We start from the raw sequence: 21,894 nt of genomic DNA on the forward strand, positions 1-21,894 counted from the left end.
TCCCTCATAATGACACAGCAAAAACATGTTTTTAGACATTACAAATAAAAAAACAGAATTATCACGTTTACATACAGTACCAGTCAAAAGTTTGGACACCTACTCATTCAAGGGTTTTTCTATATTTTTACCATTTTCTACATTGTAGAATAATAGTGAAGACATCAAAACTATGAAATAGCACATATGAGATTCTTCAAAGTAGCCACCCTTTGCCTTGATTACAGCTTTGCACACTCTTGGCATTCTCTCAACCAGCTTCACCTGCAATGCTTTTCCAACGGTCTTGAAGGAGTGCAACTCATCCCAAACTATCTCAATTGGGTTACGGTCGGGTGATTGTGGAGGCAAGGTCCTCTGATACAGCACTCCATCACTATCCTTCTTGATCAAATAGCCCTTACACAGCCTGGAGGTGTGTTGGGTAATTGTCCTGTTTGCTGCAGAATGCTTCGGTTGCCAAATCACAGACAGTGTCACCAGCAAAGCACCATCACACCACCACCTCCATTCTTCACGGTGGGAACCACACATGCAGAGATCACCCGTTCACCTACTCTGTGTCTCACAAACACACAGCGGTCAGACCAAAGGACAGATTTCCACCGGTCTAATGTCCACTGCTCGTATTCCTTGGCCCGAGCAAGTCTCTTCTTATTATTGGTGTCCTTTAGTAGTGGTTTCTTTGCAACAATTCAACCACGAAGGCCTGATTCACACAGTCTCACTGAACAGTTGATTTTGAGATTTGTCTGTAACTTGAACTCTGAATAATTTATTTGGGCTTCAATTTCTGAGGCTGTAACTAATGAACGTATTCTTTGCAGCAGAGGTAACTCTGGGTCTTGCTTTCTTGTGGCAGTCCTCATGAGAGCCTGTTTCATCATAGCGCTTGATGGTTTTTGCGAGTGCACTGGAAGAAACTTCTTGAAATTTCCATATTGACCTTCATGGCTTAAAGTAATGATGGACTGTCATTTGTCTTTGCTTATTTGAGCTGTTCTTGCCATGATATGGACTTGGTCTTTTACCAAATAGGCCTATCTTCTGTATACCACCCCTACCTTCTCACAACACAACTGATATGCTCAAACGCATTAAGGAGAGAAATTCCACAAATTAACTTTTAACAAGGCACACCTCTTATTTGAAATGCATTCCAGGTGACTAACTCATGAAGCTGGTTGAGAGAAAGCCAAGAGTGTGCAAAGCTGTCATCAATGCAAAGGGTGGCTACTTTGAAGAATCTCAATTCTAGTGAAGACAACAAAGAAAGTAACCAAGAAAGTGTTAAACAAATCAAAATATATTTTATATTTGAGATTCTTCAACGATTGAGTGTCCATATAGCTGTACCATGATATTGGCATTGCTACGAAGTAACCCTCCAATTGTTCTCCACTATTCCACCCGCTAAGCCCCTCCACATCCCAAGTTGGGTTGTCATCCCAGTGACCGGCAGACCACCCCCGTCCCCTCAGATCCCTAGGCCCCCCGAGAGGCCAGGACCCATCCTTCAAAAACACCACACAGTGCCACCCACAGAACAGAAGCATATCAACCGCTAAAAGTATTTCCAATGCTCTCACCTCAATTTTCTTTATATATAGCTATTAAAAATATATACACTACCTTTCAACTGTTTGGGGTCACTTAGAAATGTCCTTGTTTTCCATGAAAACATACATGAAATGAGTTCCAAAATGAATAGGAAATATATTCAAAGATGTTGACAAGGTTATAAATAATGATTGTTAATTGAAATAATAATTGTGTCCTTCAAACTTTGCTTTCGTCAAAGAATCCTCCATTTTCAGCAATTACAGCCTTGCAGACCTTTAGCATTCTAGTTGTCAATTTGTTGAGGTAATCTGAAGAGATTTCACCCCATGCTTCCCGAAGCACCTCCCACAAGTTGGATTGGCTTGGCTTGATGGGCACTTCTTACGTACCATACGGTCAAGCTGCTCCCACAACAGCTCAATAGGGTTGAGATCCGGTGACTGTGCTGGCCACTCCAATATAGACAGAATACCAGCTGACTGCTTCTTCCCTAAATAGTTCTTGCATAGTTTGGAGCTGTGCTTTGGGTCATTCTCCAGTTGTAGGAGGAAATTGACTCTAATTAAGCGCCGTCCACAGGGCATGGAGTTGCAAAATGGATCTTTTACCCTGTACAAATCTCCGACTTTACCAACAATAAAGCACCCCTAGACCACCACATTGCCTCCACCATTGTAACGGTTTTGACTTGAGGTTATTATTTATAGGGGTGCCAGGTAGGTTGTGCCTATCAGAGAAAACATTGGTTTCTCCTTTTGGTTTGGGAGGGAATGAGTCCCATCCGTCTACACCAATACAAAGGACTCATGTAAAAGTCAGGATGGAAATACACTTTTCATAAACCCTTAAAACATTGGAAAGAACTTCAAAAACTGTATTCTTTTGCGTGGGTTGTATTACCAACATAAATGATCAYACACACATAACAATATAACAAATAATGAGCTCTGGTTCCTCCAGAAATGTCCTGTACTTCGGGCCTAAAAAGAGTCCAGCCCGGTAAAGAAGTTCAGGGAACTCAAGTGACCTTAGTCACGCAATGTTTGTCCGTTCATACAAGTGTAGCGTAAACCCAGTATCAAATCATACAATCAAAATAACAATTACTTTACCACACAACCATCAAGCGTATCAACTCTTAATAAGTCCTCAACTACAACTAACTACATAAATCATCGCGGTATACATCACACCAAAACAAATGAAATACCAAAAAGGTTGTAGTCAGTCGGTCAGTCAGACAATCCAATCAAGTCAGACAATCCAATCCGCCAACAGATCTCCAGCGGAGAAAGGCCACGAAGAACAACGGAGATGTGTAGTCCATGGACACAAAGAGTGGATCCGATCCTGGGTAAACTTGCTATTAGGCTACAAAACAAACGGAATAGAGACGCTTTGGAACTGAGCGTTGAACACATCCTCATTCACTTCTCCATCACAACCCCGGCTTTTGCGCAGCTGATGCTGGCTATTTAATTGGGAATTAAAGGGGACGTGTCCTATTGGAAGGAGAAGCACTATTTAATTGGGAATTAAAKGGGAAGCGCCCTATTGGAAGGAGAAGCACTGAGAGGTTCAGAAAAATTCAGGGCCGTCACACCATGCTTGACAGATGGTGTCAAGCACTCCTCCAGCATCTTTTCATTTTTTCTGTTTCTCACAAATGTTCTTCTTTGTGATTCGAACACCGCAAACTTAGATGTGTCTGTCCATAACACTTTTTTCCAATCTTCCTCTGCCCAGTGTCTGTGTTCTTTTGCCCATCTTTTCTTTTTATTGGTCTGAGATATGGCTTTTTCTTTGCAACTCTTTCTAGAAGGCCAGCGTCCCTGAGTCGCCTCTTCACTATTGATGTTGAGACTGGTGTTTTGCGGATACTATTTAATGAAGCTGCCAGTTGAGGACTTGTCTGTTTCTCAAACTAGACACTCTAATGTACTTGTCCACTTGCTCAGTTGTGAACCGAGGCCTCCCACTCTTTCTATTCTAGTTAGAGCCAGTGTGCGCTGTTCTGTGAAGGGAATAGTACACAGCGTTGTACGAGATCTTCAGTATCTTGGCAATTTCTCGCATGGAACAGCCGTCATTTCTCAGAACAAGAATAGACTGATGAGTTTTAGAATAAAGTACTTTGTTTCTGGCAATTTTGAGCCTGTAATTGAACCCAGAAATGCTGATGCTCCAGATACTCAACTAGTCTAAAGAAGGCCAGTTTTATTGTTTCTTTAATCAGCACAACAATTTTCAGCTGTGCTAACATAATTGCAAAAGGGTTTTGTAATGATCAATTAGCCTTTAAAAAAATGATAAACTTGGATTAGCAAACACAACGTGCCATTGGAACAAAGGAGTGATGGTTGCTGATAATGGGCCTCTGAAATCAGCCCTTTCCAGCTACAATAGTAATTTACAACATTAACAATGTCTACACTGTATTTCTTAACAATTTGATGTTATTTTAATGGACAAAAAAATTGATTTTCTTTAAAAAACAAGGACATTTCTTAGTGACCCCAAACTTTTGAACGGTAGTGTATATATTCAGAAGTCTTGTGTATCTTAATTTCCATCATTCACAAATGTTTATTTATTTTTTATTTCATCTTTATTTAACCAGGTAGGCCAGTTGAGAACAAGTTGTCATTTACAACTGCGACCTGGCAATGCGACACAAACAACAGAGTTACACATGTAGTGATGCTAGAGTAGTGATGCTAGACGGGCAGGTGCGTGCAGCGATCAGTTGAAGAGCATGCATTTAGTTTTACTTGCATTTAAGAGCAGTTGGAGGCCACAGAAGGAGTGTTGTATGGCATTGAAGCTCATCTGGAGGTTTGTAAACACAGTGTCCAAAGAAGTGCCAGATGTATACAGAATGGTGTCGTCTGCGTAGAGGTGGATCAGAGAATCACCAGCAGCAAGAGCGACATCATTGATGTATACAGAGAAAAGAGTCGGCCCGAGAATTGAACCCTGTGGGACCCCCATAATGACTGCCAGAGGTCTGGACAACAGGCCCTCCGATTTGACACACTGACATTTATCTGAGAAGTAGTTGGTGAACCAGGCGAGGCAGTCATTTGAGAAACCAAGGCTGTTGAGTCTGACGATAAGAATACGGTGATTGACAGAGTCGAAAGCCTTGGCCAGGTCGATGAAGACGGCTGCACAGTATTGTCTTTTATCGATGGCGGTTATGATATCGTTCAGGATCTTGATCGTGGCTGAGGTGCATCCATGACCAGCTCGGAAACCAGATTGCATAGCGGAGAAGGTATGGTGTGATTCGAAATGGTCGGTGATCTGTTTGTTAACTTGGCTTTCGAAGACTTTAGAAAGGCAGGGTAGGATAGATATAGGTCTGTAACAGTTTGGGTCTAGAGTATTTCCCCCTTTGAAGAGGGGGATGACCGTGGCAGCTTTCCAATCTTTAGGGATCTCAGTCAATACGAAAGAGAGGTTGAACAGGCTAGTAATAGGGGTTGCAACAATTGCGGCGGATCATTTTAGAAAGAGAGGGTCCAGATTGTCTCGCCCAGCTGATTTGTAGGGGTCCAGATTTTGCAGCTCTTTCAGAAAATCAGCTATCTGGATTTGGGTGAAGGAGAAGTAGGGGAGGCTTGGGCAAGTTGCTGTGGGCGGTGCAGAGCTGTTGACCGGGCTAGGGGTAGCCAGGTGGAAAGCATGGGCAGCCGTAGAAAAATGCTTATTGAAATTCTCGATTATCGTAGATTTATCGTTGGGGACAGTGTTTCCTAGCCTCAGTGCTCTTATTCTCCATGGACTTTACAGTGTCCCAGAATTAACATGCATAATAAGGTTGGCACTTCATGCAAAGGATTGTTACCTATAACCAGGATTGCCATTGCATTACATGACATTTTTGTCAAACTATTTTTATTTTAACAGACAATTATTTTGATTAGTCCTATATTGTCCCTAGCATCCTTACCCCTTTGTAACAGATGTTGGATACATACAAACACACACACACACATACTCTTACACACTCAATCCCTTTCCCCCACAATCAACCATAAGCTCAGATGCTCAACGGTTGTTACATTCCAGGGCCCAACTCAAGAAAGGACCTGATTCTACGAATGTCTATACAGTTATAGCTGTTTGAGAAAGCATGCAAGATTGAGCAAAAATGTGAGATTTGATTTACCAATGTCAAGTCCTAGGTGATGGAGATCATATCCACCCCCTTCCCATGAAACACACACACGCTGGTCCCCGGTTGTGACCATTTTCCCAAGCATCTTTGTGCTGTCAGACCTTTGATTATTTTGCGCCACCAGGGCCACAATAATATGAATGGTATAGTGTAGTTTATTTATTGAACAATTATTTTATTTTATTGCTATTCTATACATTTTTCTTTCTTTATTATTACAATCCCTACCATGGCTAGCATTGGGTGTTCCATTATTCAACTCCTCTATGAGAACTTAGTCATTTTTAGAATAGCCATGGAGTAGTCTGTGTCTCTGAACATTTTGTTGTCAATATACAGTTTATCGACTACGAGAGCTACACGCTTCCATTTTAATCTATTCTCCTCTATTCTGTACTGGGTAAAGAACTTTGCGCCGTTTTGCAATCTCCCTCGGGAACTTATCATTCATGGCTATTTTCGTGCCAATGAGTCTTTTACCCAGGCTTTTAACCATTACTTTATCCTTAAAGAAAGTACATTTGGAAACAATTGGGCTCTCAAATCTCTGTCCTCTTTGTCCGAAACGCTGTACATGTTTGAGTTGGATTTTATCGACAGCATCAAGTGGGATTTGAAGCGCTGTAAGAAAGAATTCCTTCACTACCTTTTCGGGAACTTCTCTTTCTTGGATACCCGTAAGTACTCGATTTTCTCTCATATATCTAGTCTGTTTGTCAAGTAAGGCTTCTCTCAGAAAGATGTTCTCCTTTTTAAGTTCATTAACGTCTGTTTCTATCTTATTGACTGTCCCTCTTAGCTTGTTTGTTTCTTTCTCCATTTTCGCAGCTTTTCCGTCACTCGTTTCGAGGCTCGCCTTCAACTCCTTTGTATCCTTACTGACTAATTGAAGTATGCCCAGTTTGTCATTAACAGATGACTTTAACAGATCGCTTTACCCCTTTACCAGTCCCGGTGGTGAAAATCATCAATCGTCTGTATCCGTCGAGGACTTGCATTTTCTTTTGGAGATTGATTCTCCTCGTTTACTCTCCATCATGTTTGAGTGTTGCTTGTTTTCGTTATATTTGTCAATACATTTCTCTAGCCTTTTGATTTGTTTTGTGTTGTTATCCAGATTGAATGTTATTACCCCTGAGTATATGAACTGCTAATATTTAGTTTAAGTATGATATTGAATATTTCGTTTTTTATCTTGAGTCGATCTGCACCGCTGTGTTAAGTCCGCCATCTTACCAGTCCATCAATCAAGCTTCACTCAGTACTTTGTTGAAGCACCTTTGGCAGCAATTACAGGCTCACCTCCCTGACCAAGGCCCTTCTCCCCCGATTGCTCAGTTTGGCCGGACACTGTATGTAATGGGGAATTGATAGACGTTAACAGTCAAACGTGAACAATCCACACAATGAAGTTATGAAACAATGAATGTGCACAAATTCACGGAAGAGTGCATTCAGGAGAGATATCGTGCGTTGTGCCACACTCCCCTTCTTGTACCGTGCCATCCCACGAACTCTGCAATGGATTAGTTTTGGCCTCTGAAATTGATTAGTTGACGGAGATGGGCGCTAATAAGACAGGTGCCTCGTGTGCCATAAAAAAATACATATATAATTTGCTGCGTGTAGTAACTCTGTATGGACAGGTAAGATGAGACTGGAGTGTGTGAGCAGCCAGCGTGTGACCCTTCCCTGACCTTTCTGTGACTGTGAGGCTAAAGGAAAAGACAGATGGGAGGGGTCCGCATCACCCAGGGGCAGTCCTGCTGAGTGTAAGCTTATAGCCAATATGCTTTCAAATAGGATCCTCTGTCTGAAGTCATACTACCATTGATCTCAATGACTTTGTGGCCATCGGCGTGGTATAGGAATGTGTGTTACATTCATCTATATGTGTTTTATATATATATATATATATATACACTGCTCAAAAAAATTAAAGGAACACTAAAATAACACATCCTAGATCTGAATGAATGAAATATTCTTATTAAATAATTTTTTCTTTACATAGTTGAATGTGCTGACAACAAAATCACACAAAAATTATCAATGGAAATCAAATTTATCAACCCATGGAGGTCTGGATTTGGAGTCACACTCAAAATTAAAGTGGAAAACCACACTACAGGCTGATCCAACTTTGATGTAATGTCCTTAAAACAAGTCAAAATGAGGCTCAGTAGTGTGTGTGGCCTCCACGTGCCTGTATGACCTCCCTACAACGCCGGGGCATGCTTTCTGTGACCTCGGTGAGCGGGCCCCTAACCTGGTGAGGGCTTCCTTCTCATCCCAGGAACCTCGGGTAAAAGCATCCGCCTAAACTCGCTGGACAGTCTGTTGGTGCAAACGTTGGCGTTGGTGGATTGAGCGAGACATGATGTCCCAGATGTGCTCAATGGATTCAGGTCTGGGGAACGGGCGGCCAGTCCATAGCATCAATGCCTTCCTCTTGCAGGAACTGCTGAACACTCCAGCCACATGAGGAATAGCATTGTCTTGCATTAGGAGGAACCCAGGGCCAACCGCACCAGCATATGGTCTCACAAGGGATCTGAGGATTCATCTCTCTGGTACCTAATGGCAGTCAGGCTACCTCTGGCGAGCACATGGAGGGCTGTGCGGCCCCCCAAAGAAATGCCACCCCACCCCACACCATGACTGACCCACCATCCTCATGCTGAGAGATGTTGCAGGCAGCAGAACGTTCTCCACGGCGTCTCCAGACTCTGTCACGTCTGTCACTGTGCTCATGTGCTCAGTGTGAACCTGCTTTCATCTGTGAAAGCACAGGGCGCCAGTGGCGAATTTGCCAATCTTGGTGTTCTCTGGCAAATGCCAAACGTCCTGCACGGTGTTGGGCTGTAAGCCACAACCCCCACCTGTGGACGTCGGGCCCTCATACCACCCTCATGGAGTCTGTTTCTGACCGTTTGAGCAGACACATGCACATTTGTGGCCTGCTGGAGGTCATTTTGCAGGGCTCTGGCAGTGCTCCTCCTTACACAAAGGGCGGAGTAGCGGTCCTGCTGCTGGTTGTTGCCCTCCTACGGCCTCCTCCACGTCTCCTGATGTACTGGCCTGTCTCCTAGTAGCGCCTCCATGCTCTGGACACTACGCTGACAGACACAGCAAACTTCTTGCCACAGCTCGCATTGATGTGCCATCCTGGATGAGCTGCACTACCTGAGCCACTTGTGTGGGTGTAGACTCCGTCTCATGCTACCACTAGAGTGAAAGCACCGCCAGCATTCAAAAGTGACCAAAACATCAGCCAGGAAGCATAGGAACTGAGAAGTGGTCTGTGGTCACCACCTGCAGAACCATCCTTTATTGGGGTGTCTTGCTAATTGCCTATAATTTCCACCTTTTGTCTATTCCATTTGCACAACAGCATGTGAAATTTATTGTCAATCAGTGTTGCTTCCTAAGTGGACAGTTTGAATTTCACAGAAGTGTGATTGACTTGGAGTTACATTGTGTTGTTTAAGTGTTCCCTTTATTTTTTGAGCAGTGTATATATTATATATATATACAGTGGGGAGAACAAGTATTTGATACACTGACAAATTTTGCAGGTTTCCTACTTACAAAAGCATGTAGAGGTCTGTAATTTTTATCATAGGTACACTTGAACTGTGAGAGAAGGAATCTAAAACAAAAATCCAGAAAATCACATTGTAATGATTTTTAAGTAATTAAATTTGCATTTTATTGCATGACATAAGTATTTGATACATCAGAAAAGCAGAACTGAATATTTGGTACAGAAACCTTAGTTTGCAATACAGAGATCATACGTTTCCTGTAGTCTTGACCAGGTTTGCACACACTGCAGCAGGATTTGGCCCACTCCTCCATACAGACCTTCTCCAGATCCTTCAGGTTTCGGGGCTGTCGCTTGGCAATACGGACTTTCGGCTCCCTCCAAAGATTTTCTATTGGGTTCAGGTCTGGAGACTGGCTAGGCCACTCCAGGACCTTGAGATGCTTCTTACGGAGCCACTCCTTAGTTGCCCTGGCTGTGTGTTTCGGGTCGTTGTCATGCTGGAAACCCCAGCCACGACCCATCTTCAAATGCTCTTACTGAGGGAAGGAGGTTGTTGGTCAAGATCTCGCATGACATGGCCCCATCCATCCTCCCCTCAATTACGGTGCAGTGTCCTGTCCCCTTTGCAGAAAAGCATCCCCAAAGAAGATGTTTCCACCTCCATGCTTCACGGGTTGGGATGGTGTTCTGGGGTTGTACTCATCCTTCTATTCCTCCAAACACGGCGATGGAGTTAGAGCAAAAAGCTCTATTTTGTCTCATCAGACACATGACCTTCTCCCATTCCCCCTCTGGATCATCCAGATGGTCATTGGCAAACTTCAGACGGGCCTGGACAATGCGCTGGCTTGAGCAGAGGGGACCTTGCGTGCGCTGCAGATTTTTAATCCATGACGGCGTAGTGTGTTACTAATGTTTCTTTGAGACTGTGGTCCCAGCTCTCTTCAGGTCATTGACCAGGTCCTGCCGTTGTAGTTCTGGGCTGATCCCTCACATTCCTCATGATCATTGAGCCCCACGAGGTGAGATCTTGCATGGAGCCCCAGACCGAGGGTGACTTGACCGTCATCTTGAACTTCTTCCATTTCTAATAATTGTGCCAACAGTTGTTGCCTTCTCACCAGGCTGCTTGGCTATTGTCCTGTAGCCCATCCCAGCCTTGTACAGGTCTACAATGTATCCCTGATGTCCTTACACAGCTCTCTGGTCTTGGCCATTGTGGAGAGGTTGGAGTCTGTTTGATTGAGTGTGTGACAGGTGTCTTTTATACAGGTAACGAGTTCAAACAGGTGCAGTTAATACAGGTAATGAGTGGAGAACAGGAGGGCTTCTTAAAGAAAAAACTAACAGGTCTGTGAGAGCCGGAATTCTTACTGGTTGGTAGGTGATTCAAATACTTATGTCATGCAATAAAATGCCAAATGAATTACTTAAAAATCATACAATGTGATTTTCTGGATTTTTGTTTTAGATTCCGTCTCTCACAGTTGAAGTGTACCTATGATAAAAATGACAGACCTCTACATGCTTTGTAAGTAGGAAAACCTGCAAAATCGGCAGTGTATCAAATACTTGTTCTCCCCACTGTATATGAGGCATCCATGGGCTATATTCTGACTTCAAACAACACGTCCATGCTTAATCATATACAGTGTTTATTTCCTTCTTACTTATAGGCTATATATTTTGTCCACAAATAACATTTCTATGTTTTTATTGTAAATGATTGATGGGAAATGGATGAGCTTGGATAACTTTTTCTTTCAATCAAGCTTTGAGATAATAACAAGAGGGAGCTCTTTTGATCTACCTAGATTGTGTCAAACACAATCAAATATTTATATTTTCATTATGATGTTTTCTTTTCTCCATGAAAACAATTCAATATTAGAATAGATTCGATACAATTAGATAGCTTTAGCTCAGCGGGCTAATACTAAGGCATTAGCTCAGGAGCCAACTCAAGTCTCCAGGTTCCAGACAAGGGTAAACATCACTCGAACGTGCTCGCAAACAACCTCTGTTACACACACACATACCTTTCATGTTAAAAATCCTAAAATATGAGACAGATGCAGTATGTTGTGTTGAATCATTATTCCCTGTAACATCAAATATATACTTTATCCACATTTTGTTATGTTACAGACTAATTGGTTGTTTCCTTCATCACCCTACACACCATACCCTATAATGACAAAGCAAAAACGGAAATATCACATTTACATAGGTATTCAGACCCTTTACTGCAGCGATTACAGCATTGAGGCTTCTTGGGTATGAAAGCTACAAGCTTGGCACACCTGTATTTGGGGAGTTTCTCCCATTCTTCTCTACAGATCCTCTGTCAGGTTGGATGGGGAGTGTCGCTGCACAGCTATTTTCAAGTCTCTCCAGAGATGTTTGATCGGGTTCAAGTCTGGGCTCTGGCTGGGCCACTCAAGGACATTCAGAGACTTGTCCCAAAGCCACTCCTGCGTTGTCKTATCTGTGTGCTTAGGGTCATTGTCCTGTAGGAAGGAGAACCTTTGCCCCAGTCTGACGTCCTGAGCGCTCTGTAGCAGGTTTATGTCAAGGATCTCTCTGTACTTTGCTCCATTCATATTTCCCTCGATCCTGACTAGTTTCCCAGTACCTGCCGCTGAAAAACACCCCACAGCATGATGCTGCCACCACCATGTTTCACCGTAGGGATGGTGCCATGTTTCCTACAGACGTGACACTTGGCATTCAGGCCAAAGAGTTCAATCTTCGTTTCATCAGACCAGAGAATCTTGTTTATCATGGTCTGCGAGTCCTTTAGGTGACTTTTGGAAAACTCCAAGCGAGCTGTCATGTGCCTTTTACTGAAAATTGGCTTCCGTCTGGCCACTACCATAAAGGCCTGAGTGCTGCAGAGAGGGTTGTCCTTCTTGAAGGTTCTCCCATCTAAACACAGGAAGTCTGGTGCTCTGTCCGAGTAACCATTGGGTTCTTGGTCACCTCCCTGAGCGAGGCCCTTCTCCCCTGATTGCTCAGTTTGGCCGGGCGGCCAGCTCTAGGAAGTCTTGGTGGTTCTAAACTTCTTCCATTTAAGAATGATGGAGGCCACTGTGGTCTTGGGGACCTTCAATGCTGCAGAAATGTTTTGGTACCCTTCCCCAGATCTGTGCCTCAACACAATCCTGTCTCGCACCTCTACGAACAATTCCTTCAACCTCATTGCTTTGTTTTTGCTCTGACATGCACTGTCAACTGTGGGACCTTATATAGACAGGTGTGTGCCTTTCCAAATCATGTCCAATCATTTGAAGTTACCACAGGTGGACTCCAATCAAGTTTTAGAAACATCTCAGGATGATCAATGGAAACAGGATGCACCTGAGCTCAATTGCGTGTCTCATAGCAAAAGGGTCTGAATACTTATGTCAATAAGGTATTTCTGTTTATAAATTTTGATACTTGGGGAAAAAAAAGAAAACGTTTTTGCTTCGTCATTATGGGGTATTGTGTGTAGATTAATGAGGGGGGGAATTATTTAAGCAATTTTAGAATAAGGCTGTAACGTAACAAAATGTGGAAAAGGTCAAGGGGCCTGAATACTGAATGCACTGTATGTGATAGATACTAGGACTGACCCCAATTAGTCGACTAGACTTGTTTGATTGTTTGGTCAATAGGCTGTTGGTCGATCGATAATTGTTTTAGTTGAAGCAGTAGCAAATATATATATTTTCTTTTCATCAAACGGTGCACTTAAAGCATGAGACAAGTTCAATGCATATATAGTTTATTTTATTAAAACACATAGGGTGTGTCTAATATATGGAAAAATACACATTTTAAAATGTTGGTCAAAAGAACAGACGATTTTCGGTTGACCAAGATTTTTTTAAATTCGGGGACAGCCCTAATACATCAATGTCACATTAACATCCACATTGGACTAATCCTTTACCCTTTGGGTTAATAGTCACACTGGAGCTCCTGTGCACCTCTTCTTGCTTCTCTAGTAGCAATTTAGGTTTTCATTTGACAAGAACGAGACAGCCCTCGCTGCTAAGCTGTTTTCAATTTCTTGGCAGCTTTCAGCTCATAGAGGGGCCCTCTTCTTCTTTACTGCTTAGTTCTGTGTCCATGCATTCTTTGAACCACAGAAAAATTGTCTTTCTCGTTTCTGCATTGGGGAAAGTAAAGCTTCAATGCTACAGTGACTGTCACGTTCGTTATAGCGATGAGACCAAAGCGCAGCGTGATTTTAATGCATCTTCTTTTAATAAAGAAAGAACATGGAATGAACTATACAAAAACAACAAACGAACGTGAAGCTATATAATCATAGTGCTGACACAAGCAACTAAACATAGACATAGATAATCACCCATGAAATACTCAAGGAATATGGCTGCCTAAATATGGTTCCCAATCAGAGACAACGATAAACAGCTGCCTCTAATTGAGAACCAATCTAGGCAACCATAGACATACAAAACCCCTAGACTGGTAACAACCCCATAAACATACAAAAATCCTAGACAGGACAAAAACATATAATCACCCATGTCACACCCAAAATAATAAAGAAAACAAAGAATACTAAGGTCAGGGCGTGACAGTGACAGTGCTTAGAATGTACACTGAGTTTACAAAACATTAGAAACACCTGCTCTTTCCATGACAGACTGACCAGGTGAAAGCTCTGATCCCTTATTGATGTCACCTGTTAAATCCACTTCAATCAGTGTAAATGAAGGGGAGGAGACAGGTTAAAGAAGCATTTTTAAGCCTTGAGACAATTGAGACATGGATTGTGTATGTGTGCCATTCAGAGGGTGAATGGGCAAGACACAAGATTGAAGTGCCTTTGAACTGGGTATGGTAGTATTTGCCAGGCGCACCTGTTTGAGTGTGTCAAAAACTGAAACACAGCTGGATTTTTCACGCTCAATCGTTTCCCGTGTGTATCAAGAATGGTCCAGCACCCAAAGGACATCCAGCCAACTTGACACAACTGTGGGAAGCATTGGAGTCAACATTGGCCAGCATCCCTGTGGAACACCTTTGACACCTTGTAGAGTCCATTCCCTGATGAATTGAGGCTGTTCTGAGGGCAAACAGGGGTTCAACTCAATATTAGGAAGCTGTTCCTAATGATTTGTACATTCAGTGTATATTGACGAGACTATTTTTAGGCGTAGAAGAGTATTGATAAATGGCATTTCAAGGAAACTAACAAAGAATGATATGTCACAGTTGTGTGTGGCTGAGGGGATTAACGTCAGTTAGAATGGTGATGTATGCATACACACACACACATTCACACAAACACAGCCCATACTAAACCCAGTCTACTTTTCTTTTTTTGTTACAGGGAGGGCCTATGCCCCAGAGTTCTACTATGACACATACAGTGCGTTGTGGCAGAACCGGCCCAGGGTCTACGGCTTCAAGCTACAGTGGACCCAGCAGAACCCCCTGTCTGTGGACCGCATCGTGGCCTACCGACTGGGGATGAAACAGGTGAGCAAGAATACAGGGACCTTCTCTCACATTTATGCTCTCGGTTTTGTCCCAGTTTGACCCTTTTTACGTCTGCTTTTGTCTCAAAGGTAAGAGATCAATAAAGTTTGTATGTTTGAATTAACTGTAGCACGTATCCAATCCCACTAAAGCTTGTGCATGATGCACTTGTGAATACATTAGCATTTGTCCTTTCTGACTGCGTCGCATTCTCTTGTGGGGATCGTTACCCCCCCCCTCAAAGATAGAGGAAGCCAGCAGAGAGCGTTTCAGTTCTTCAAACCTTCTCCATGTTGGTGGTGTTCCAGTTAGGGATGGCATTCCGCTTGTCAATCACGTCTTCTCCGTTCACCATTCCCTCTCCCTCAACTTCAGCACTGTCATCACTCAGCTGGAATGGAGGAGTCCTCAGCCACTTGTAATGACATCACACTGCGTGATTTATTCCCCGTCAGGGTTGTCATTGCCTGGTTCAAAGTCAACACTAAGTAAAAACAAGTCACTGATTTCATTCATTTTATTCTTATTTCTTAACAAAATGACCAGTCTTGCGTGCTGTTAGTCATCACTGCAGGGAACTGAGAACTTTTTTTTTGGTACTTTATAAACATCAGGTGTTCTGCCCAGTGGTTTCACACATGTTGGGGGCAACTCTCTCACACGACATGCTCAGCATTATTATTAGCCAACTGAAGCACATTTTCACTGACTGCACAGATTTATTTTAGGCTCGAGGGACTTCTTTAAGTGCTTGAGCTGGGTGGCTTTTCACCTGGGAGGTGGTGCATCTGTATCGTCATTGAGTCGGCCCAAGTTCCAGTTCTTTTCTACTTGTTTTCGTTCATCTCTCCTGCTTTCGTGTTTTCTTTAATATGACAATGCAGCTAGCAATTGTTTCTTATTTCCTAATTCTTGCTAGGTCTGCATAGGAGMGGAGCCTGACAGTCATTGCTATATGGGTGATTCTACAGAAGTGGTGAAAATTGCAGTCCCACCGCAAAAAAAAATATACGGGAAAAAAAAGTAACATTTCCAAACTTAGGACATTTATTTACGTCATGATATGTTCTAATTCAATCCAAGGCAATACATTGTTTATACACCTATTTCTATTGAGGTGGCTGTCCCAAACCCTGACTCCTAAAGCAATTCATGATTTAAAAAAAGTCATAACACTATTATTTCAACTTGAGTTGAGTTGTTCTATTATTACATTGAAAGAAACTGATCTAATTAGTAGTTTTGTTTATTTTTGAACATCTTTCTTAAAAAAAAATGCTGTCCCACCATTTGAAGTCACTTCTGAAACACACACATTAAAAGACTGTAGAATGAATGTGCCTTCAGCCACACCCCTACAAATATCACCAGGTGATGGGATTGCACCCCTCTCCAGTATAGCCACATGGCGAGTAGCCTGTCTGCAAACATTTTGGAGAAAATGAGTGAACAAGTTGATAAATCTTTATGTATGTTTAAGAGGTATCACAACCGAACATCTAATATATCAATAAATATTTAAAGTATGGTTTTGGGACTAAAATATATATTTGTTGGGATGTACATCTTTCCAAAGGAAGTAACTGCTTTGTGGGACCAATGCTGTAACGACACAGAATAAAACAATTTACGGTAGTGACTGCCCAGTACTATCACTTAGGCTCTAACCATCATTAATTCACATGACTTTACTTTAAAATAAATATTTTGGTTGAGTATATTACACTTTTTTTATTTTTTTAAGTATGATGACGATATTATTATCTCATTAATCAAATCCCAATGATGGTAGTGACTGCCCATTACTGCTTATCACTTATTAATAAACCATCCTTTATTCACATGACTTTACTTTAACTTTTTTTCAATTTCATGACTTATTATTTCATTCCAAGTCATCATCTCATCTGCAGTAGAAGCCAGCCGCCATCTATCTCTGTGCTCCCCTAAGAGTCATCCTTCAGGCTAGTAGGCTTGCCTAGCTACCTGCTGTCTGACGAAATCACTATTTCTTCAAGGTAGATAAGGCATACTTTTAAGACTGCAAAATAACAGCTATCAATCAATTAGATGTATTGTCGGGTAGAGATACCTAAGCAACTGCTCTCTAGCCCTATCTTGTCTCTTTATCGCTGTTCCTCTCCTTGTCTGTCTGCCGGCCCCACTTGCCCGGGCAAGAACCAATGAGAACAGGTAGCTGTAGGCACAATAAATTCTGGTCATTGTAGTTAATTACCACGTTTTCTGCACTTAACTATGATGAGTTGGACTTGCCTGGCTACCGAATTTCCTTGCTCTGGCCAAACGCTACGTCACGCCCACGGACGTTAGTTTCTTCTCAGCAGTGAGTCTGGATCTGAGTACCTAATGATTTCTAGAACGCAAACATATTCTAACCGTTCTCATTGGTCCCAGAAACCAATGGTTTGGGCCAAAGCCAAAACACACGTTGGTGAAGCGGCGTTTTGAAAATTCGTCATTGGCTTTGATATTCTGGTTAGATCATCTAATTGCTTATGACTTTTGTACAACACCCTCATTTTGACGTCACCACAAACGACTTCAAGATGGCAGTCTCAGACTGAAGTATGTAACGAACATAGAGCAGCGGAAGAATTCCGTTTGGAGTCTCAGGCAAGAGTTGGACAACATGTCCTAGAGAGGAACGGGGCGTTGAGCTCAAAAAATTAACTAAATGGAATTCAAATAATTGAATCGACGTTGGTCAATTAGGTATTTAAAAAACGAAATTAAACCACATTTTGGTTAATTGCGCAACACTGTTAGCTATGGGAATTCTTTAATGTCCAAATTAAGTCACAATTGTCCAAACCGAAATGGTCACAACTGAAACAGTTGACCCATTATTGATATATATATATTATTTAGTGTGTCATTATGGTGTCTGTGACAGCACGGGCAGTGCCATTGAGACCAATATTCCCTGAGACCAATATTCCCTCAAAATTTTGGAGCCACTGAGTACATTTTATGTCTTGTGAGCGGAAACTTAAACGTTGTGAGAATTCTGTGCAACTTCCGCCGTGGGTTTACAGTGAACAGTGAGAATGTACCCTTACAGTTTTAGAAAGTAGCCAATAGGCTGTTGTGGCTATTTTAGCATAATGTAGGCCTATCAACAAAATCAATGGAGCAAATCCCATTACATTTTCACATGGAAATAGTTTTTTATTTCTATGATATAGCCTACAGTAGCATATATGTGGTGTTTAATACAGGCCTACATTACATAAGACGTTTTTATTTCATTTACATTTACATTTACATTTAAGTCATTTAGCAGACGCTCTTATCCAGAGCGACTTACAAATTGGTGCATTCACCTTATGATATCCAGTGGAACAACCACTTTACAATAGTGCATCTAACTCTTTTAAGGGGGGGGGGGGGTTAGAAGGATTACTTCATTTTTCATATTATATACATATTTCATGAAGGGCTTGACATTTGTTTTTTACTTAGTCTGTAACACCTTGGGCCAAATAGGTGACCATAAATTGCATTGCATTGTGTTGTATGATGCAAGAAACCACTTTAAAATCAAATGAATCATTATTACCATACAGAGAATAAAACAATGTAGACTACCTCTCTGCCTAAGGCTTGAATATGCAAATAAGCCATGTCTCAAAACACAACACTGCCACAAAAACATCTTGAAATGTAGTCTACACGTGTTGTGCTCTTGTAGGAAGCAGTAACTCCCCATTGCTGACCTATACTCATCTATAACTGGGCTAATAACTAGCTAAAAATATTAACAAATGTGCACGCGCGTGGCACTGCGCTCTGATCTGAAAAGCGCATTCATTGATTGAAAGACCGCTTGTTGGCTACCCCGTCAATAGAATTCTACTCCGTTGCGCTCTGGCTCTGTCAACAACAAAATCACAATCTTGCCAAGTTAGAATTGTTTTGGTTTGTTGCATTGAAAAGGGGCTGATATAATTTGAATTCGACCACTGAAAAAACGTTGATCTATATAGTGCGAACTCAGTGAAGTTCAATCTCTTGCATTTCTTCTGCTCTGCATGCCGGAGAAAGTGCGTGGCCGTGCATGCGCGCAGTTTAGCGGGAACATTGAGGCTATTGACACTTTAAAGGTCCAAAGCAGCCGTTTTATCTCAATATCAAATAATTYCTCGGTCACAATTTAAGTACCTTACTATGATTGTTTTCAATTAAAATTGTCAAAAATAAAAATAAATTGCTTCTTAGCAAAGAGCAGTTTCGCAAGCAAGAATATTCCTATGACTGTCTGGGAGTGGTCTGAGTGGGTAGGGGAAAATTGAAAACTAGCTGTTATTGGCAGAGGTTTGGAATTCTCTTTCTTATTGGTCTAACTATACTTAACAAAAATATAAATGCAACATGCAACAATTTCATTGATTTTACTGAATTATACAGTGAGGGGGAAAAGTATTTGATCCCCTGCTGATTTTGTACGTTTGCCCACTGACAAATGATCAGTCTATAATTTTAATGGTAGGTTTATTTGAACAGTGAGAGACAGAATAACAACAAAAATCCAGAAAAACGCATGTCAAAAATGTTATAAATTGATTTGCATTTTAATGAGGGAAATAAGTATTTGACCGAAGGTTTCCTTTTGCGAGAAATTGAGAACTTGAGAACTTTTTCAACGTTTCCTGTAGTTCTTGACCAGATTTGCACACACTGCAGCAGGGATTTTGGCCCACTCCTCCATACAGACCTTCTCCAGATCCTTCAGGTTTCGGGGCTGTTGCTGGGCAATACGGACTTTCAGCTCCCTCCAAAGATGTTCTATTGGGTTCAGGTCTGGAGACTGGCTTGGCCACTCCAGGACCTTGAGATGCTTCTTACGGAGCCACTCCTTAGTTGCCCTGGCTGTGTGTTTCACGCGCTAGAGACTGGAGAGGAAATTGCCGTTGCAATTTCCTGTACAATGGGTTTTAGCTTTCTAGGGATACAGATCAGTGACAGGATACACACGCAACTTGGAGCGCAAAGCAGTGCGCTCAACTTTGTCACTGAGGTGGGTGTTAGCCAGATATCACGCGAACCCGTGACCAAGGCAAACCGCAATCGAATCTGTCAATGAACATTGAATGATGCCCTTAACATAGGGTCCGCGACCTACTACATGTCACTAGTTTGGTTTGGCAATTGAGCCCCCTGTTGCCCTGAGCGGGGTCAGGTCAGCTGGCCCTCGCTACATGTTCGTTCTGACCCCACTGGCTCCGTCATCTACACAGGCTATGCTAGGTAAAGTGCCGCCTTATCTCAGTTCACTGGTCACGATGGACTACCCACCCGCAGCACGCGCTCCAGCAGGTGTATCTCACTGATCATCCCTAAAGCTAAAACTCATTTGGACGCCTTTCCTTCCAGTTCTCTGCTGCCTGCGACTGGAACGAATTGCAAAAATCTCTGAAGTTGGAGACTTTTATCTCCCTCAACACTTTAAAAATCTGCTATCCGAGCAGCTAACCGATCGCTGCAGCTGTACATAGTCCATCTGTAAACTACCCACCCAATTTACCTACCTCACCCCCCATACTGCTTTTTATTTATTTACTTTTCTGCTCTTTTGCACACCAGTATCTCTTCTTGCACATGATCATCTGATGATTTATCACTCCAGTGTTAATCTGCTAAATTGTAATTATTCGATGTATTGCGCTACCTCATGTCTTTTGCACACATTGTATATAGATTCTCTTTTTTTCTACCATGTTATTGACTTGTTTATTGTTTACTCCATGTGTAACTCTGTGTTGTCTGTTCACACTGCTATGCTTTATCTTGGCCAGGTCGCAGTTGCAAATGAGAACTTGTTCTCAACTAGCCTACCTGGTTAAATAAGGTGAAATAAAAATAAAATAAAAAAGGGCAAGGTGACCGGAAACATGACCGAATACAAGCAGTGTAGCTATTCCCTCTGCAAGGCAATCAAACAAGCTAAGCGTCAGTATAGAGACAAAGTAAAGTCGCAATTCAAGGGCTCAGACATGAGGGTATGTGGCAGGGTCTACAGTCAGTCACGGACTACAAAAGGAAAACCAGCCCCGTCGCGGACCAAAATGTCTTGCTCCCAGACAAACTAAACAACTTCTTTGCTGCTTTGAGAACAATACAGTGCCACTGACACGGCGCTACCATAACTGCGGGCTCTCCTTCACTGCAGCCAATGTGAGTAAAACATTTAAGAATTCCGGCTCTCACAGACCTGTTAGTTTTTCTTTAAGAAGCCCTCCTGTTCCTCACTCATTACCTGTACTAACTGCACCTGTTTGAACTCGTTATGTATAAAAAACACCTGTCCACACACTCAATCAAACAGACTCCAACCTCTCCACAATGGCCAAGACCAGAGAGCTGTGTAAGGACATCAGGGATAAAATTGTAGACCTGCACAAGGCTGGGATGGGCTATAGGACAATAGGCAAGCAGCTTGTGGAGAAGGCAACAACTGTTGGCGCAATTATTATTGAAAATGGAAGAAGTTCAATATGACGGTCAATCACCCTCGGTCTGGGGCTCCATGCAAGATCTCACCTCGTGGGGCATGAATGATCATGAGGAAGGTGAGGGATCAGCCCAGAACTACACGGCAGGACCTGGTCAATGACCTGAAGAGAACTTGGACCACAGTCTCAAAGGAAACCATTAGTAACACACTACGCCGTCATGGATTAAAATCCTGCAGCGCACGCAAGGTCCCCCTGCTCAAGCCAGCGCATGTCCAGGCCCGTCTGAAGTTTGCCAATGACCATCTGGATGATCCAGAGGAGGAATGGAGAAGGTCATGTGGTCTGTGAGACAAAAATATAGCTTTTTGGTCTAACTCCACTCGCCGTGTTTGGAGGAAGAAGAAGGATGAGTACAACCCAAGAACACCATCCAACCCGTGAAGCATGGAGGTGGAACATCATTCTTTGGGGATGCTTTTCTTGCAAAGGGGACAGGACGACTGCACGTATTGAGGGGAGGATGGATGGGGCCATGTATCGCGAGATCTTGGCCAACAACCTCCTTCCCTCAGTAAGAGCATTGAAGATGGGTCGTGGCTGGGTCTTCAGCATGTCAACGCCCC

At 42.5% G+C, this 21,894-nt stretch overlaps 1 protein-coding gene across 1 annotated transcript in view; it reads left to right on the forward strand.

Moving 5' to 3' along the window:
* Positions 1-21,894, forward strand: part of LOC112068302 (MAM domain-containing glycosylphosphatidylinositol anchor protein 2) — a 171,513-nt gene that overhangs the window by 68,815 nt on the left and 80,804 nt on the right. The window contains exon 7 of the mRNA XM_024135406.2: positions 14,647-14,795. Coding sequence (XP_023991174.2) covers positions 14,647-14,795 — 149 coding nt within the window. The remainder of the gene's footprint in view (positions 1-14,646; positions 14,796-21,894) is intronic.

The sequence above is a fragment of the Salvelinus sp. IW2-2015 genome, unplaced genomic scaffold, assembly GCF_002910315.2.
Source record: "Salvelinus sp. IW2-2015 unplaced genomic scaffold, ASM291031v2 Un_scaffold358, whole genome shotgun sequence".
Classification (NCBI taxonomy): domain Eukaryota; kingdom Metazoa; phylum Chordata; class Actinopteri; order Salmoniformes; family Salmonidae; genus Salvelinus; species Salvelinus sp. IW2-2015.